Source organism: Rhinolophus ferrumequinum, chromosome 5 (genome assembly GCF_004115265.2).
Source record: "Rhinolophus ferrumequinum isolate MPI-CBG mRhiFer1 chromosome 5, mRhiFer1_v1.p, whole genome shotgun sequence".
Taxonomy (NCBI): Eukaryota; Metazoa; Chordata; class Mammalia; order Chiroptera; family Rhinolophidae; genus Rhinolophus; species Rhinolophus ferrumequinum.
The window spans coordinates 42,455,663-42,475,578 of record NC_046288.1 but is presented as its reverse complement, the minus strand read 5'-3'; the positions used below and the strand labels follow the sequence as shown (position 1 = coordinate 42,475,578).

Genomic DNA, 19,916 nt, shown 5'->3' with positions numbered 1-19,916 from the left:
AGAACAGAGCTGAAGACATCTCATACCCTGATTTCAAACTATATAGCAAAGCTATGTTAATACATATGGTACTGGCATAAAAACAGACACATAGACCAATGGAAGACAATAGAGAGCCCAGAACCAAATCAGTGCATTTATAGTCAATCCATCTTTCATAAGGGTGCCAAGAACACACAATGGGGAAAGGACAATATCTTCAATAAATGGTGTTGGGAAAACTAGATGTCCACATGCAGAAGAATGAAATCGGACCTTATCTCACACCACAAAAATTGACTCAAAATGGACTAAAGATTTAAATGTAAAACCTAAAATTGTAAAACTACTAGAAGAAAACATAGGAAAACATTTTCTTGATATCATCTGGGCAATGATTTTTTTGGATATGACCCTAAAAAGCACATACACCCAAAACAAAAATACACAAAGAGATTGTATCAAACTAAAAAGCTTTTAGGCTGGCCCAGTGGCTCAGGTGGTTGGAGCTCCATGCTCCTAACTCCGAAGGCTACCGGTTAGATTCCCACATGGGCCAGTGGGCTCTCAACCACAAGGTTGCCAGTTTGATTCCTCGAGTCCTGCAAGGGATGGTGGGCAGGCCCCCTGCAACTAAAGATTGAACATGGCACCTTGAGCTGAGCTGAGCTGAGCTGAGCTGAGCTGAGCTGCCACTGAGCTCCCAGATAGCTCAGCTGGTTGGAGCACATCCTCTCAACCACAAGGTTGCCGGTTGCCGGTTCGACTTCCCGCAAGGGATGGTGGGCTGCACCCCCTGCAACTAGCAACGGCAACTGGACCTGGAGCTGAGCTGTGCCCTCCACAGCGAAGATTGAAAGGACAACACTTGACTTGGAAAAAAGTCCTGGAAGTACACACTGTTCCCCAATAAAGTCCGGTTCCCCTTCCCCAATAAAATCTTTAAAAAAAAAAACAAAACTAAAAAGCTTTTGCACAGCAATGGGAACAATCAAGAAAATGAAGAGACAATCTACATAATAAGAAAACATGTTGCAAACTACCGTGTTTCCCACAAAATAAGACCTAACCGGAAAATAAACCTTAGCCCTACCGTATTTTCCCCAAAAAAAGACCTGGTCTTATATTATTTGCTCCAAAAGACGCATTAGGGTTTATTTTATATTACAGGCATCCTGAAAAATCATGCTGGTGCTTATTTTCCGGTTAGGTCTTATTTTCCGGGAAACACGGTATACATCTGATAAGGAATTCATATCCAAAATATATAAGGAACTCAAATAACTCAGTAGCAAGAAAACAAGTAATCTGATTTTAAAATGGGCAAAGGGCCTGAACAGACATCACTCAAAAGAAGACATACAAATGGCCAATAGGTATTATGAAAAAATTTTCAGCATCACTAATCATCAGGGAAATGCAAATCAAACCAGGAAATATCACCTCACTGTGTTAGAATGGCTATTATCAAACAGACAAAATATAAGTGTTGGAGAGAATATGCAGAAAAGGGAACACTTGTATACCTTTAGTGGGAAGTACAGTGGCTCCTCAGAAGATTAAAAATAGAACTTCCATATGATCCAGCAAACTCACTTCTAGGTATATATCCAAAGGAAATGAAATCAGTATCTCAAAGAGATATCTGCACCCCCATGTTCATTGCAGCATTATTCAGAATAGCCAAAATATGGAATCAACTTAATTGCCCACCAACAGGTGAATGGATAAAGAAAATATGGTATATACACATACAATATAATATTATTTAGCCTTTAAAAATAAGGAAATCTTGTCATTTATGACAACATGGATGAACCTGGAGGACATATGCTAAGTGAAATAAGCCAGACACAGGAAAACAAATACTGTGTGATCTCACCTATATGTAGAATCTGAAAAAGTCCAACTCACAGAAGCAGAGAGTAGAGTGGTGGTTGCTGGGAGTACGGGTGAGGGAAACAGGGAGATGTTGGTCAAAGCGTACAAAGTTTCAGTTATGCAAGATAAATAAGTTCCAAAGATCTGATATAAACTGTGTTTCCCCGAAAATAAGACCAAGCCGGACAATCAGCTCTAATGTGTGTTTTGGAGCAAAAATTAATATAAAACCCAGTCTTATTTTAATATAAGACCCAGTCTAATATAATATAATATAATGTAATATAATACCGAGTCTTATATTAATTTTTGCTCCAAAAGATGCATTAGAGCTGATTGTCCAGCTAGGTCTTACTTTGGGGAAACACGGTAGCGTGGTGACTATACAATAGAGTAGTTGAAATTTGCTAAGATAGTAAATCTTCAATGTTCTCACTACACACACAAAAATGGTAACTATGTGAGGTGATAGATATGTTAATTAGTTTGATTGTGGTAATCATTTCATGGTGTATATGTACAGTCATCCCTTGGTACCTGTGGGGGATTGGTTCCAGGACCCCCCTCCCCTGAACATACCCAAATTCAAGGATGTTCATTTAATTTGCATATAATCTATATACATCCTCCTGTATACTTTATATCATCTCTAGATTACTTATAATACCTAATATAATATATATGCTATGTAAATAAATGCTATACTGTATTGGTTAAGGAGTAAAGATAAGAAAAAAATCTGTACATGTTCAGTACAGACACAATTATCATAGGCCTACCTACATAGTACAGGTCAACAACAACATAACATTTTTTAAAAATATTTTTGATCCGTGGTTGGTTGAATCCTCAAACATAGAACCCTCAGATATAGAGGACCGACTGTATATCAAAACATCATGTTGCATACCTTAAATATATACAATTTCATTTGTCAACTATACCTCAATAAAGTGAAAAAATGAACAATTAAGCATAAAAAAACCTGCATGACTCCTTTATTATGACATAAAGCCATTTTAAAGAACAGTTTTAAAACATTCTGTTGATTGGGCTAGATTTATAACTCCAGAAAAAAAGTAAACATGCATGAAATCATCTGTACAATTCCAGCACAGCTCTCTCTTAAAGAATACGTGAGTTGAATGAAGAGATTGGAAGTTAGGACTCGTCGCTTTAACACAAACATAAACCTGTTCTTTTGCTTGTGAAATATGACTAATAGCATAGGATATTATCTTCCTGTCAGAGGGTTTTTGAAGAGTGATCCAACAGTGAACCAAACGCATAAAGCATCATGCATAGAGCACAACAGTTCTGCTGCTCTTCAAGCTTCGTCCCCCTGAGGAGCTGTTGAATGCAGAACTCTCATGTTCTAGCAGTATTAATATTCAGCTCTATGGAACTCAGAGCTACATCTTTTTTTCATAAATAATTTTGCAGCTAACGCACTAAAAATGTCAGAAGACTACCATTTTAAACAGTCTTTTAACTTTTATATGTAATCTCTGGGAAGGTCAAATAGAGCTAAAAATTTTTCCATTAAAGCACTTAGGGAAACTTGCTCTCTCTCTTTTGTTTAACCTTACATATAACCTCATCCTCATATGACACACTAATTACATAGAGGAAAAAAAGTACTTTATAATGGTCTAATTCTTAGGGAGTCCCCTTGTCACTCTCAGTGTCCCCAGGGTGAGAAGAACCCAGGTGAGCAGGAAGCAGGACAGTGGGAGGCCTGCAAAGGATTGGCCCCAGCCATGGGCTAATTTGGCGAGGGGGCTAAAGCCAAATGTGGGCCTTTGAGAATTTCTGCCACAATTCCTTTGCACGCTTGCTTAATCCTCATTGTCCAATATGGCAGCCACTTGCCACATGTGCCAGTCTGAGCCGAGATGTGCTCTACATATGAAACACACATGGATCGATTAATTTGAAAAGGGAATATAAAATATTTCAGTTATAGTTTTATCTTGATTACATTTTGAAATGATAATATTGTTGATAAATTGAGTTGAATAATTATGTAAATCAATTTCACGTTTCTTTTTACTTTTTTCAATGTGGCTATCAGAAAAATTTAAATTACATCTGTAATTTTAAATTACATCTGTGGTTTGCAATATATTTTTACTGGATGTGCTGACATAACTTATGAGAAACTGAAACTTTTAAGGGCTGGAGGGGTCATGGAGGCCATCAGCAGCTCCAAGATACAGATGAGAAAACTGAGGCCCAGAGAGTGACCTGCCCAAAGGCACACAGGGAATTTGCAGCAGAATTTGCAGCTGGGCTTGGGGTCCGTTCTCCTCATTCCCTGCAGCTCTGGGTGTGGGTTCAAGCCATAGGACCCCATGCAGACCGTGAAGGCATCTGCCCCTCCACTGGCCCTGGGTGCGCACTTGAAGGGGATTTCTGAGACCACCATCAGGCCTGGAGACTCAGCCCAATCCAGCCACAGCCTCAGGTGGGCCTGATGTGGCTGAAGGACAATGCAATCCTGTCTCCATAAGAAGCAGCGATGCTCTTAAGCATCCCATTTACAATGAGAATCATAACAGCACCTACCTCCCAGGGTGGTTGGCAGGCACCAACCTTAATAAAATATTTACAGTTAGCATCACCAGTAAGGCTTGCTGGTCTGATGCACTGAGACGGTCACAGCATCACTCTATAATATTCCTAGCAAAAATGCATAACCTGAATCTAATCAGGAGGAAATATCAGCGGAGTCAAATAGAGCAATGGACTTGCTGTGAAGTAATTGGCCTGTATGCTTCAAAATGTCAAGATCATGAAAGAAAAGAAAAGAAAAAAATCACGGAACTATTTCATTTTAAAAAAGACAAATGAGACATGACAACTATAAACAATGTTTGATCTGGATTGGATCCTGGAACAGAAATTACTTTTTTTCTTTTGCTAGAAAAATACATTAATGGGACAGAAGGGGACTAGACTGGATGGTAAACACACAATCGAGTACACAGATGTTGCATTATAAATTTGTACACTTGAAATTTATATAATGTTATTAAGCAATAAACTTAATAAAAACATAAAATATTTAAAAAGATACATGAATGGGACAATTGGTAAAATTTAAATCTGTAGATTATATAATAACATTGCATCAATATTAATTTTCTGATTTTGATACTTGTACTATGGTGATATAAGATAATGTCTTGTGTTTTGTTTCTGTTTTTGTTTTGAAGTTCTTAAGCCTCATGTCTGCAAGTTACTCTCAGTTTTTTAAAAATCTAGCTATAGAAAGCTGTTAACTTAGGGGATCTACATGAGAGTATACAAGAATTTTTTGTTCTATTTTTGTAACTTTTGTGTAAGTTTAAAATATAAATAATATCAAACAAAAAACAATTTGGAAGACAGATCTAATACAGTACTCTTTCTAGTACCTCCACCCTAACTTATGATACTCAAAATTTTAACCAGACTGGAATAGAGTTTGTATTTTGAATTTCTCTAAATTGAAAAAGAAAAATTCATTGTGTTGTTCTATTCACTGGTAGGTAGACTCCCAGCGTGTTAGATGACTGTATAATAATTTTTTTCTGCAAGTTAAGAGAAACAACTAAACATTTGGTACTTATAAAATTCATTTTGGGGCCGGCCCGGTGGATCAGACGGTTAGAGCTCCATGCTCCTAACTCCGAAGGCTGCCGGTTCGATTCCCACATGGGCCAGTGGGCTCTCAATCACAAGGTTGCCGGTTCAACTCCTCGAGTCCCGCAAGGGATGGTGGGCAGCGCCCCCTGCAACTAAGATTGAACACGGCACCTTGATCTGAGCTGCCGCTGAGCTCCTGGATGGCTCAGTTGGAGGGCGTCCTCTCAACCACAAGGTTGCTGGACTCCCGCCCTCTGCAACTAGAAAAAACGGCAACTGGACCTGGAGCTGAGCTGCACCCTCCACAACTAAGACTGAAAGGACAACAGCTTGACTTGGAAAAAAAGCCTGGAAGTACACACTGTTCCCCAATAAAGTCCTGTTCCCCTTCCCCAATAAATCTTTAAAAACAAAAAATTCATTTTACAAAATTTATTAAAAACCTACTATGTGGCAGTCACTGTGCTAGATTCAGGGATAAAGAAATAAAACATACATGGTATGTGACCTAAAGGATTTTACAGATTAGCAGGGGAAACAGACATATAAATGAATAATTGCAATGAAGTAGTATACATGTTATAAGTGTGTGTGAAAGAGAGACAGAGAGAGAGAGAGAGAGAGAGAGAGAGAGAGAGAGAGAGAGAGAGAGAGAGAGATCTATCATTCTATACAAAGGATGGATGGACCAATTCTTAGAGATCTGGAAAAAGGAGGTGGTTAGAAAAATCTTCATAAGATACATAGTGTTAAAACTGGGTCTTAAAAGATGAATAGTGGTTTAGATAGACAAATGGAGGAAAGGGTATGGGGGCAGGAGTTGAATAGCATGAGCAAAGGATATGGAGCTATGAAACAACCTAGAGTATTAGTGGGACAACAAATAATTCAGAATGGCTGAATCCAAGATGAGAAGTGGCCACAGTGAGAAAAGAAACTGGAGAGAAGTAGAGGCCAGTTCTTTGAGGGTCTCATAAGCCATTGTGGCAGGAACCTTTGCACAATCCCATGGAAGTGTGGTTGGGAGTTCTTGGCCATTTATCTATATCTGAGAATATCTAACATGTTAAGCTATCACATATAAAACAAGGTACATCAAAGTAGGTCATTTCATTTCCGTGAGATGATTTGTGTTAATTACAAGAGAATGGAACAGAGAATGGGATGTTCTGCCATCTTTATATCTTTATGTTATGACATGAGAAATATTAATATTTTCATGCTATTTTGTTAATATCACTGTAAGAGATTAGAAGGAACTTGACTCGCAATGTGCCAAACTACAAAGTTCAAGTTGTAATTGAATGTCATCACTGTCAATTCTCTTGCAGACACACCAAGGAGAGAAATAGTGGCTCAGTGAAGACACAGTACTTGACCTTGGGTATACCTCTTTTTTGTTTGCCTCTCATAGATTAGAGTTACAAAGGGTCAAAAATCTCTGCTCACATTTTTGAATGAGTTCATCAGTGAAGGAGAGAAATCTTGCAATCAGAAAGTTGAGGAATGAGTGCAGGAAATAGGTGTTGGTTACTTAAGACTATTTTGAGTAAAAATAAAAGGTCTTTAATGAAAAAACGTTTCTAATATTTTCTAATCCTGTCTCAGGATTCTGACCCTTTATTTACTCTCATATAAAAACATATATATAAGGAGAATGAGAAGACAAGCCATAGATTGGGAAAAAATATTTACAAAAGATATATTTGATAAAGGATGATTACCCAAAATGTTCAAAGAACACTTAAAGCTGAACAATAAAAATATGGCCAACCCAATTTTAAAAATGGGCAAAGATCTAAATAAACACCTCACTAAAGATACTAGACAGATGGTAAATAAGCATATGAAAAGATGCTCAACTTCATATATCATTGGAGAATTACAAATTAAAATAATGAGATACCACTACACACTTATTAGAATGGTGAAAATCCAAAACACCGACAACACCAAATGGTGGCAAGAATGTGGAATAATAGTAACTCTCATTAATTGCTGGTAGGGATGCAAAATGGTACAGCCACTTTGGAAGACAGTTTGGCGGTTTCTTACAAAACTAAATATACTCTTACCATATGATCCAGCAATCACAATCCTTAATTTTTACAACCAAAATTGTTAAAAACTTATGTCCACACAGACACCCGCACATTAATGTTTATAGCAGCTTTATTCATAATTGCCAAAACTTGGAAGCAACCAAGATGTCCTTCAGTAGGTAAATTGATAAACAAACTGCGGTACATCCAGACAATGGAATATTATTCAGCACTAAAGAGAAATGAGCTACCAAGGTATGACAAAGCATGGAGAAAACTTAAATGCATATTGCTAAGTCAAAGAAGTCATTTCTGAAAAGGCTGTGCACTGTATCATTCCAACTATATGACATTCTGGAGAAGGCAAAATTATGGAGACCCTAAAAAAATCCATTGTTGCCTGGGGTTTGGGGGAAGGGAGGGATAAGCAAGTGAAGTACAGGGGATTTTTAGAGCAGTGTAACATTTCTGTATGCTACTATAATGGTGGATACATGTCATACATTTGTCCAAATGTATAGAATGTGTGACTCTAAGAGTGAACCCTAATGTAGACCATGGATTTTGATCGATAGTGATCTGTCAATGTACGTTCATTGATTCTAACAAATGTACTACTCTGGTAGAGGGTGCTGCTAGTGTGGGAGGCTTTTGTGTTTGGGTGGGGGTATATAGAAACTCTCATATACATAAGTATATATATATATAAAATTCGGAGACCACCAGGAGGATTAAAACCAAAAATTCCCCTAAAGCTGTTACATTCGGGAATTTGGAAATTGTATTTTCAGCAAAGGCTTTTAGTTGGTAAGGTTTGTGATTTTTACCTTAAAAGAGTATTTGGCAACAGCATGGGGGATGAATTGGAAAAGGCCAAGACTAGAGGCAGTCCAGGTTAAAAGACTCTTGTTGAAAAACAGGACAGAAGTCATGAGGACCTAGACTAAGAGATACATATGATAGGACTCGGTGACGGACTGCATGTGGGAGGGGAGAGGAAGGGAGAAGTATAGGAAGACTTCACGTCTGGGTACCAGGTGATTCAGTGGACGGTGGTGTCATTTACTAAGTTTAGTAAAGAAGAGGAAGCGTTGAGGGGGAGATAATACATTTAAGATGATCATTCTGCCTGATGTGATCACCTTATATAACACTTTTCAGTTTATGAATTCTATAAGTTGGTGAGTAAAGTACGTTTCAATGAGAAAATATCCTCAGAGACTAGGCCAAGTGCTGTTTAAAAATGTGGTCATATTATTTTCTTTTGGAAGAAAATCAAGAAGAAATTGGGCAGAGTGAATCACAGGGCGGTACCCCAGGTGCTAGCAGGCCAGGTAGTCAGTGCCTGGTAGGCAGCCCAATGTTGGGCTATGATTCAGCCAAAGATGCCTGACAGGCTGAGAACATGAGGAAAAGCAGACTTTCAAAAACTTAGAATTGTGACCATAGTTTAAATAAAAATACTCAGGCCTCACTTTACGTTCATTTAATCGTGCTTCTGGTAAAATCATATTTTTTCACAGGTAATAATTCCGTTGTGCAAGCTATGTCACTGGAGAGGGAAATCAAGTTAGAGTTATCAAATTCCTGAATCTCTCCAACCATGGAAAACACAGCTTCCTATAATCAGAGTGACGGACTCTCAAGATAGTTCCCATCTTCCTCATCTAAACACAGGGAAGTCTCCTTTTAAAAGGCTCCTTTTAAGGTTCATTTCTTTTATACCACAGACTATTTGATTGATACAATCTGAAGATTCACTGGAAATATACACAGAGTAAAACACCTATTGTCATTTTGAGAATCGTTTCAGTTTTTGAAGACCCCATAATGAACTACCCTAAATATAGATAATACAAAAGTCATATAAGATCACGTATTTCAAGCCTATGAACTTGGTGCGTTAATTTTTTATCCTTTTCCAGGATTATGGGGCTTCAAAATCATATTAATATCATGGAAAATTCCATTCATAAGTTTCATTTAATAAATTGGAAGAGGCTATGATCTGAGAGCTGGTGAAATTTTGAAGGAAAAAAAATTCTTTCTGGTATGATAATATCAAGAATCCTTTCAGTCACAGAAATTGGCTAAGAAGAGGGAAAAGACTGGGAGTCACCTAAAAAGCTTTTTCCTAGAAAAAAAAATTAATACTGTTAGAGTCATAGGAGACTCCCACTGGGTACTATAATGTTCAAGAACATTCTGGAAGCGTGGTTCCCAGCCTTGACACATTTGGAGCTAGATCCTTCTTTATTATGAGGGACTGTCTGTGCATGGTAAGACACATTTAGCCACAGTCCTGGCCTCTACCCACTGGCACTACCCCAGTTGTAACAATCAAAAATGTCTCCACACCTTGCCAAATGTCCTTTGGAGGCCCAAGTCATCCCAGTTTGAGAACCACTGGTACTGAAAGTGTGGTCTGAAACTCAGCAGCATCACCTGGAAGCTTTTAAGAAATGAGGATTTACGGCTGCCTATTCAGCATGATCTCAGTTATACTGAAATCAGAATTCGCAGTTTAACAAGTTTCCCAGGTGACTCATGCATATTCAAGTGAGAAAAGCACTGTCAGATCACATTTATCCATCAGCAGGAAGGAAGTGGAAAAGAAAGAAGTGTGGGGAGTGCACAGAGGAAGAAAAGAGGTAAAAGCTAAGAAACTTGGTTAAAATTGAAAACATATGGAACTTTAAAATGAAACATAAAAATAAGCGGAGCTCAGAGGATTTTTAGGGCAGTGAAACTATTCTGTATGATACTATGATGATGGACAAATGTTATTATACATTTGTCCAAACCCATAGAATGTACAAAGCCAAGAGTGAACCTTAAATTATGGATTTGGGGTTATTACATAGTGTTCATATAGGTTCATCAATTGTAACAGATGTACCCCTCTGGTGGGAGATGTTTATAATGAGGAGGCGTGTGGGATGTGCACGTGTGGGACCAGAGGGCATGTGGGAAATCTATGTAACTTCCTCTCATTTTTGCTGTGAACCTAAAACTGCTCTAAAAAGATTAAAAAAAATTAGAAAATAATAAATCCAGGATTAATAATTTTTTTGGTGATATTTCTGACAAAGTTGTCAGTGAGAAAGATAAAGAAGAAACTTTTTAAATTGGGGTTTTAAAGGAGAAAGAAATGAACGACAAGGAAGTTAGGACTGTATTAAGTTAAGCACTCTCAAATTCTGCGACCTAAATTAGAACTGACTATTAAGATGAAAGTGGGTGAACGCCAAAGGACTTACGGAGAAACAAGTTGTACGAAATGGTGGTCAGCTGGATATGAAAGAGGAATAACACAGACTTGGTATACTGCTTCTCACATGGTAACTTTCTAAACTAGGCTGCATTATCCAGGGGAAAACCTTGAGAAATGGCAGGAGTGGTACTAGGAGTACCACCAAAGTACTTGCTAAAGCCTCAGGTGACATCAGTTTTCCCTCCTTTTGTCCCGTCAATTTTACTTATAAAATTAGAATTTTGCATGGTTTGGTATAGTAAGTTATTTTTCCTCCTCCACTTTAAATCTTTGTTGATAAAATATTCCACCAACTATTTTTCCTAAATATGGCAACTCTGTGCCAAGAGGATAATTGTTTTCCTGAGTTCTTCCCAGTACTCATACTCTTCATTCTTCTTGATAGTTCAGGTCAGGGGTTGGCAAATGTTTTCTACAAGGGCCAGGCAGTAAATATTTTAGGCTTTGTGGTCTATTCTGTTTTTGCTGCAACTGTGGTCGTGTAAAGTGAAATCAGCCATAAACAACACGTAAATAAATGATTGTGGCTGTGTTCCAATAAAACTCCGAAAACAGGTGGTGGGCTCAATTTGGCCTGCAAATCATAGTTTTTGCCCCCTGGTCTAGATTGTTCTTTTCAGCTTGAACTCATCTCCCTAATACAAATTTAAATAACTAACATGTATTGAGTATAAAGTGCTAGGTACTATTGTAAGTGATTTGCATATATTATTATATTTCTCACATCAGCACTCTAGGGTAGTTTATCACACAGGGTTCGGTGTAGAAAAATTAAATTATTTTAGGTATTTCTGGTACAAAGGAATTTACTATGGGGAAGTATGGCTTATAAATTCATTGGAAGAGCTGGAAGAGCACAAATAGGTGGCTTGTTCTGGAGTTTGGACATTAAGGTCCTACCCATATACTGTTTCCCCAAAAATAAGACCTAGTCGGACAATCAGCTCTAATGCGTCTTTTGGAGCAAAAACTAATATAAGACCCGGTATTATGTTATGTTATATTATATTATATTATATCCAGTATTATATTATATATTATATTATAGACCCTGTCTTATTTTACTATAAGACAGTCTATAAGACTGTCTTATTTTACTATAAGACTGTCTTATTTTACTATAAGACTGGGTCTTATATTAATTTTTGCTCCAAAAGACGCTTTAGAGCTGATTTTCTGGCTTGGTCTTAATTTTGGGGAAACACGGTAGCTGTGATCCAGAAGACAGGGAGCTGCTACTTACTACCACTGCTGCCTCAGACTCAAGATGTGTCTAGAGGGCAACATGGATCCAACCCCACGCAAACCATGTCTGTCAGAATCTGCTCGTCAGCTTCCCCTGCTGCAGGAGGCTCACCTCTGTCTCCCTTCCAAATCTCAGGAACATGTTTACTGCTTATTGCACATCCACAAACCTAGATACAAGAATCTGGAAAATGTACTTTTTTAGCTTTCCAAGTTCTCCAAATAGAAGGAAGGTGAAATGGAGGTTGAGAGAGCCAAAGTAGTTAGCACAGAAGGGACAAGTACTGTCCCTATTTAAAGTTAAGTTGGAAAGAACTTCCTGCCATTTTTCCTTCATTTCCTTTATTCTATTATAGACAAATTAACATTATGAGCAGTGGCTTATCTGGATACTCTCTCTTTGCTATACTTATAGTTTTAGTGACTGTTTTTTATTTTGGAAGTATTTCAAAGTACATATGAATAGAATATCGGACAGTTACATATGGAAGCCATTTAAAATGTATATTAACATGCAGCCCTTTAATATCACTTAATTCCATATTATTCATTCAAGTTGCAATATAGTATCGATGGGTCATCATACTCGTCTCTGCCAGCAAGTTTCATATCCTACTTGCAAAATTAAAATTTTGTTGTCATGGATTAAAAAATCATTTATAAAAGGGGATAAAATGGGTGTTTACTAAGACCTAAGTAAATAATTTGATACATGACACTCCCGCAACCCTTCCGTCAGGCACAAATATCACTCCCTCCTTTGTGTACCTGATGTTTAGTATAAATTCAACAAATGTTGAATGAATACACACACAAAAATGCATCATGTACATACCAGGATTTTTACTTAACTTTACCCTATGCTGTTTAGTCCATTTTAGATTACAAACTTCTTGAAAATTGGGATCATCTCTTTTATGCCTTTATACTCCTCCTTTTTACCTCCCAACACAATATTGAGAATATAGGAAGGGCTCAATCTAACTATTCATTGCATTAATCAATAGTTTTGAAATAAAATACACCTTTATCAATTGTTAACCTCAAATATTAACTGATAATATGTATATTTTAAAACTACTATATTTTTAAAAATTTTTAAAGAGAGAAATTGTTAAAGAACAATTCAGCAATATTCCATCCACTTAAAGACAACCAACATTTTGGGTTTTATTAATTTTTCTATTACTAAATTCTTGGTTCAAAAATAATTGTACTCTTTGTGCATAAAATTTTGTCCTTTTTTTAACTTATTATATTTAATAATCATTTTCTGTGTTGTTATGATGAGTTTTTAAAATTATATAATGGTACATCCAGAGGACAGCTCTAGCCTCTAGGACAGTGTAACAGCAATTTTTTATGTCAATTTGACTGGGCCAAGGGGTGCCCAGATTAAACATTATTTCTGGCTGTGTCTGTGAGGGCATTTCTGGATAAGATTAGCATTTGAATCTGTGGACTCAGTAGATTGCCCTCCCCAATGTGGATGGGCATAATCCAATCTGTTCAGGGCCTGAAGAGAACACAAAGGGGAGAAAGGAGAATTCAAATCTTTTGCTTCCTACCTGGCTGATTAGCTGCGACATCTGTCTTCTGCCGCTGGACAGGGATTTATTTACACCATTCGCTCCACTAGACCTTCGGACCAGATTAGATTTACGCCACCAGCTTTCCTGGACCTCCAGTTTTCAGACAGTAGATTGTGGGACTTCTCAGTGTCCTTAATCATGTGACCCAATTTCTCATAATAAATCCCTTTCTGTATATTTCCCATTAATTCTGTTTCTCTGGCGAACCGCGACTAATCCAGACAGTACCTGACACTTAGTGAGCATTCAATAAATTAATAAATGAATGACCAACATTAAGAATTATATTTTAAACATATTTATTATGTTATAGGTGAGAAATGCAAACTTCTTTGATGTTCAAAATTTGCATTACTTTACTATTGAGGATGAATATTTTCTATGTTTTTATTAAGCAACTGTATTTTCTCTTTCATGAATTTTTTTCATATTTTTGTCCATTTATTGGACGTTTGTTTTTAATGTACTCATTACAATTGCAACTTATTAATAAATATTTTGTGATTTTTGTTCCTAAAATAGATGTTATCAAATTAAGGAAACTGTCAACATAAAGGCAAATCTTCATAATCACAGAAAGAAAAGTACAAGCAGAAATAAATGTTAGTTCAAATACTGAATGATGCCATCTAGTGGAACACTGATTTTAACTTACTCTCTGGATCAGAGTCCGTAATTTCAATGCCCCCAAATTTAGTATTTATGGGACTTTATTAAAATATGTATTCTACATAGCCTCTCCTCTGCCTGGAGATTTTTAACTCATTTAATGTATAGAATAGCCCAAGAGTGTGTTTCAATAATATTCACATTGGAAACTATAAAAATTCCATGTTAGTTAAAATTAAGGTGATACTTTATGCTTTCCTTTTTCATCAGCATTTTCACCAATTTCACCATAATAAGTAATTTTGCTGCTGATAACATTCTTTTAAATGAGTAGTCTATGCCAGCCCCTGTGCTAACTGCTTTACTTGTATTATTTTATTTAATCCTCCCAACAGCTGTAATAAAGTAGGTACTATTATAATGCTACAGCCAGGTGTACCTGGGAGATATCACAGGTTTGGTTCTAGACCACCATAAAAAAACAAGTATCATAATACAGAGAGTTGTAATCTCGCTGGTGGAAGGTCTTGCCTTCAGTTTGTAGAAAATGCAACATCTGTGAAGCATAATAAAGCCAAGTGCAATAAAACCAGGTATGCCTATATTTTAGACGATTGAGGCAGAGAGTTTAAGTATCTTCCCCAAGGTCACACAGCTAATACGGTACCTGAGCCCATAGCCCATCGTGTTATTACATGTGTGTACAGGGCTCTGTGATAAGGAAGATCATAGTCACACCAATAGTCAAAAAAAAGACTAATGATTTTACAATTCTATACTGTCACCTACCTTCAGCTTAGTATACTACATGCAAAACTTAGTTGCATTCCTTAATTACTGAGAGCCGTTAAGGAACATTTTGCTTTGACATTTTGCAACTTGTATTTACATGGTTTGGATTAATACACTTTTATGTTCCTTACATATTAGTTGTAGATTTTTGCTGCTATAAATTTGAAGATGTTTTCAGTACTTTGCTGTTACTCTCCATTTTTCCCCAATACTAATATAAATGAAAGTAAACTGATCTGCTTCAAGCCTTCTATGTGGAGGCAAACTGAAACTAATTTATTTATAACTGGTTAGCAAATCCAGTTGATAGGGATCTGTCAGGCAGGCCAGGCAGCTGAGGCTAACGAAGCTGGCCTTAACCACGCATGCCTGCCCCTACCCACACCTAGCCTGCCCAGCCTGGCCTGGCCCACTTAGTGCTGGCAGAAATCAAGCTCTGCTTCCCCATACCTCACTGAAACGTATCTTTCCTATAATTCACTCTCTCCCTAGGGCCCACAGTATCAACTAACTACAAACTGAAAAATTAATTGCTGCTACTGCCCTCGGAGGAAATAATGTGACGATAACATAGGAACTTTGAAATTGTCCTTCCTGAGGCTACAAACCTGACAACTGCCCTGAGCTGAAATCTTCTGAACACTAGTGAACAAAGGGTGTTAAATAATGTAGTAGATTTTAAAAAATAGAGTGAGCAAACAATGTAAAATTTTCTCAGTTTATTGTTACATTGCTGAGTGGAAGAGAAGTTTGTGTATGTATATCCCTCACCCTCATTCCTACCTCCCAGGAGCTCAAAGTGTGAAATGGTAAAGCCCATTGATGTCAAGAAGGTTCAAGTAAATATTCAGCAAAACAAAGGGGGAAAAATGATGACTAACAAAAAATCTTGTAGTGTATTGAACTGGGAAGAACAGAGGAAATAAAAATAACAATAGATAACATTAATTGAGCATTAATTTGTTCCAGGCAATTTTCTAAATGTTCGGAATGCATTAGGACATTTTAATCCCCACAAGGGGATTTCATTAGGTAGGTATAATTATGAATCTTATTATACAGATAAGAAACCTGAGTAATTAAGTCATTTGCTGGAGTCACTTAGCTGGTAAACTATGGACCTGGAACCAAACTGTCAGGCCCCAGAACCCCAAATCCTTATCTACTAAACCGTAAGAAAGAGATCAAACCTATATCAATTCCTTGGAGAGTCAGAGACAAATATAGGGCGAAAAATCCACTAAATGGATCACCCCCTTAACTAATGGACATCTGCATGATCACGCAGTTATTTAGAGTCCTCGATGTCTCCAAGCTCATTTATACAAGTAAATTAATTGTGAGTTATTATATAATTGAATTCATGAATCCCTCAGGGTAAGAATCTGGATGTCTTGGAACGTTAACAAGACCAAGCCATTCTTTTCAGGTTCTTAAATCTTTTTAAATGAGAGAAGAAAAAGAAATTTGCCAAACACGGTTACAGGAACTGTGATATAATAAAGATTTACATAAAACAAATTAATGCTTTTAACATACCCAACATGACAGTGTTTGAAACTTCATTTGGGAGATAACCACATAGGTCCAAGACTAATAGTGTGTGACTGTGAAGTCCGGCCAATGTTTCCTGGCAGCCTGCGACCGTTTCTGGTGAAAACTCAAGGAACCCCGACTTATGCATTGGTTTTGTTTGTAAATGGTAAACGCGGTGGAACAGCCACCAGACGCCTCCGGTAGCAGGTCACGCTCAGCACTCTTATCGAGCAGTGCTGCGGCTAAAAGCAGTCGGGAGTGCCCACGGAACCAAAGCGCTCGGCCCCGCCTGCCCGGGGCTGAGTTTCCAGAGCACCGGGGGGCGGGGACTGGCCTGTCGGCTGGAAGTGCGGAAATCGCCTAGAGCGGCCCGAGCTGGCGAAGGGCGCGGTGAGAGGCGGTCGCGGGCTGCCAGACCATGCTGAGTGGAGCGAGGGGCAGGCTCGCCTCAGTGCTGCGGCAGACACGCGCGCCGTCGTTCGTGGTCGCCCGTAGGTGCCTGCGCGTGTCGAGGTCGCGGTCGTCGGCGGACGGGAGTGAGAGGGGGAAAGTGCCCCAAGCTTTCGACCCGGCGCTGCTGGAGTTCTTGGTGTGCCCGCTCTCCAAGAAGCCGCTCAAGTAAGATTAGCCGGCTGCGTTTCCTTTCATGGCCTCCCATTGCGGGGAGGAGGCAAGGGGACCGCGCGGCCGCTTGCAGCCGTGGGGGAGCCTTTCAGGTCAATCCGGGTAGTCTCCGCTGCCATTTTCTGGGGGCCCGCCAGTTCCCACGCATCTCCCTCTGTGGCAGGAAAGGCGGGAGGAGAGCCAAGCCCCAGGCCTCCCAAATCCAACCGCCGACCCGCAGGCCTGAATAGAAACTTAGAGGTTCGCCACGGACTGGGCGTTAGAATTGCCGGGGTACCTTTTAAAAGTGTAGATTCCCAGGCAATATCCCAGGCGACCGAGTCGGAAGGTCTGAGGGCAGGGCCTGAGCAATTCTGTATTTTCTTAGAAAGACGCAAAGTGTATAATCTAATACACAGCCAGGTTTATGAAGTAGTGGGATTCAGGAGTAGTCCATAGCATTCACGTTTTTAAGCCAAGATGATGGAAAAAAAAATACCGTAGTAGCCTCCAGATTCTTGTGAAAATGTCTACAACTGATGCCTGACTATCTTAAGCGTGTAAACTACGTGTGCTGCCCTTTGGCTTTTAGTTCTGGACTAGCTGGTTTTGTAAAGGCCTCCTTAACCTTTAGCTTACAATCCTTAGGATAAACAACTACAGTTCCAGGTTGCTAAAACTGAATTTTGACAACACGAGTATTGCAGATTGAATATACTGAACATCAAGATGTTATGAGTGGCTAGCTTTGGGTGGTAGATTGCTAATAATTTTAATTTTCATCTTTTTGCATTTCTTTCTAAATTTTTCCTATAATTAACATACTCAATTTTCTTAAACCTTCAAATTATCATTTGATCTACCTTTTAGCTAATTGTGTAACTAGCTCACTGCAGATTGGTTTTCCAATTTTCTCATTTCTGCCTTTTCAGCTTTCACAAACTTTTGTGTACTTTGATTTTTCAGAGGTTTTCTTCTAATGGATCAGTTAGGCTGCTCTAGTACGCCTGTATTCTAAAACAAGGAAGTTGAAATTTTCTCTGTCCCAGTAGTAAATTAACTGGGACGGTTTTGGAGATGACCAGAGTAATGAAGGAATGTTTGGATGAAAAAGGGAGAGCTTTTCTGACTGGTATTTTAAAAAATTAAGGCGTAGCTTGCGAATAAAGTGAAAAAAATATGAGAAACTGACTAAAATGGGAACGATTAGAGATTCATTTTCTATGAGAAATGGTTTGACTATTGCTGCTTGTAGAATTAAGTTTTTTTGTTTTGTTTTGTTTTTCTTTTTTAATTTATTGGGGTGACAATTGTTAGTAAAATTACATAGATTTCAGGTGTACAATTCTATAATACATCATCTATAAATCCCACTGTGTGTTCACCACCCAGAGTCAGTTCTCCTTCCATCACCATATATTTGATAGAATTAAAAGTTTAATTCTGCTTTTCTGGGATTAACTCTGAAGAATTGGATAAACAGTGGTGTTTATTAAACATCAAGCTCTTCCAAGCATTTTGTTTTCCACGATTCATTTTATTTTTCTTTTCCCTCAGATACGAAGCATCAACAAATGAATTGGTTAATGAAGAATTGGGAATAGCCTATCCAATTATTGATGGGATTCCTAATATGATACCACAAGCTGCTAGGATGACACAGCAAAATAAGAAACAAGAAGATACGGAGCAACACTAGATCATAATTAAAAACAACAAACACAACTAAATTTTCTTAATACCATCTACGTTTTAAAAAGTCAGGGTGGCAGGTAATAAGTGGAGGAGAAGAATGTTTCTCTCTCTTCCTGTGTTGACTGTCCTTATTCCATTGGTCTCTTTAGCAGGACTGTTCTACTCGGCCTCTGTGGAAGAAAACTTCCCACAGGGCTGCACCAGCACAGCCAGCCTGTGCTTTTATAGTCTGCTCTTACCCATTACTGTACCAGTTTATGTGTTCTTCCACCTTTGGACTTGGATGGGCATTAAACTCTTCAGGCATAATTAATGCAGCTAGAGCCCAGATGGTACATACATTAATGCTATGTTGAGTGTCTATATCTGAAAGCTCAGCTGTATGGAAATACCAGGCACACGCCTAATTTGTAGGAAAGATGCTTTACCTTACTTCTGTCAGACTTAGGACTATGGGATCTAATTTATAACGGCTATGTCAGAAGAAACATTTCAACAAAAGTGTGTTGTTTGAAATTATAGTCCTGACCATCATCTGATGACTTTATTTCTTACCCCATTCATCTGAAAGTTCATTTGAAATTTTATGTTTTAGAGTAGAAGTCTTTGGTAAAGTCACGTTACAGATGACTGCAGTAAATTCCACCAGAGCTATGTTAGAATAGTTGGAGAGAAACGCATTTGAACTAGTGTGATATAAAACTACAATAAAGTGGAAATTTTATGGACTTGCAGAAATTCTGAGTTTGTAAAATTCATTTCTTTGGTATCAAATGCTTACATTACTAATAAGACAACACTTTTCCATAAAAGTTTTCATGGTTTTGTATATTTTGTTTTTGGTCTCAAGAATGTGGGTCTAAGGAAGGGAAAAGTGAAAAAGTATTCTAAAATTTAAAATGTAGGCTATTTTTAGACACTTAATAGCCAAATAGAATAATTTCCCAGGAAAGTATGTACTTTTGGAGGTAGAGGTAGGGTTAGAAGACTTGCAAATAGCTGTGTCCTATTGCACTTACAGCTGTGTTTTGAGCCACA

The 19,916-nt window shown here is 38.0% G+C and overlaps 2 protein-coding genes across 2 annotated transcripts; both read left to right on the top strand.

Annotated features, from left to right (window-relative positions):
* Positions 1-16,891: 16,891 nt before the first annotated feature.
* Positions 16,892-18,916, top strand: PYURF (PIGY upstream open reading frame). The gene is made up of 2 exons (XM_033105302.1): positions 16,892-17,198; positions 18,741-18,916. The coding sequence occupies exons 1-2, from the start codon at positions 16,999-17,001 to the stop codon at positions 18,880-18,882; spliced, it is 342 nt and encodes a 113-aa protein (XP_032961193.1). The 5' UTR covers positions 16,892-16,998; the 3' UTR covers positions 18,883-18,916.
* A 22-nt stretch (positions 18,917-18,938) lies between these two features.
* Positions 18,939-19,334, top strand: PIGY (phosphatidylinositol glycan anchor biosynthesis class Y). Its single transcript, XM_033105304.1, has one exon. The coding sequence runs from the start codon at positions 18,976-18,978 to the stop codon at positions 19,189-19,191; it is 216 nt and encodes a 71-aa protein (XP_032961195.1). The 5' UTR covers positions 18,939-18,975; the 3' UTR covers positions 19,192-19,334.
* Positions 19,335-19,916: the final 582 nt, after the last annotated feature.

Coding starts and splice junctions, on each gene's coding strand:
- PYURF (XM_033105302.1), top strand. CDS start 16,999: ATGCTGAGTGGAGCGAGGGGCAGGCTCGCCTCAGTGCTGCGGCAGACA. Junction 17,199..18,740: donor CTCTCCAAGAAGCCGCTCAA/GTAAGATTAGCC, acceptor CTTTTCCCTCAG/ATACGAAGCATCAACAAATG.
- PIGY (XM_033105304.1), top strand. CDS start 18,976: ATGTTTCTCTCTCTTCCTGTGTTGACTGTCCTTATTCCATTGGTCTCT.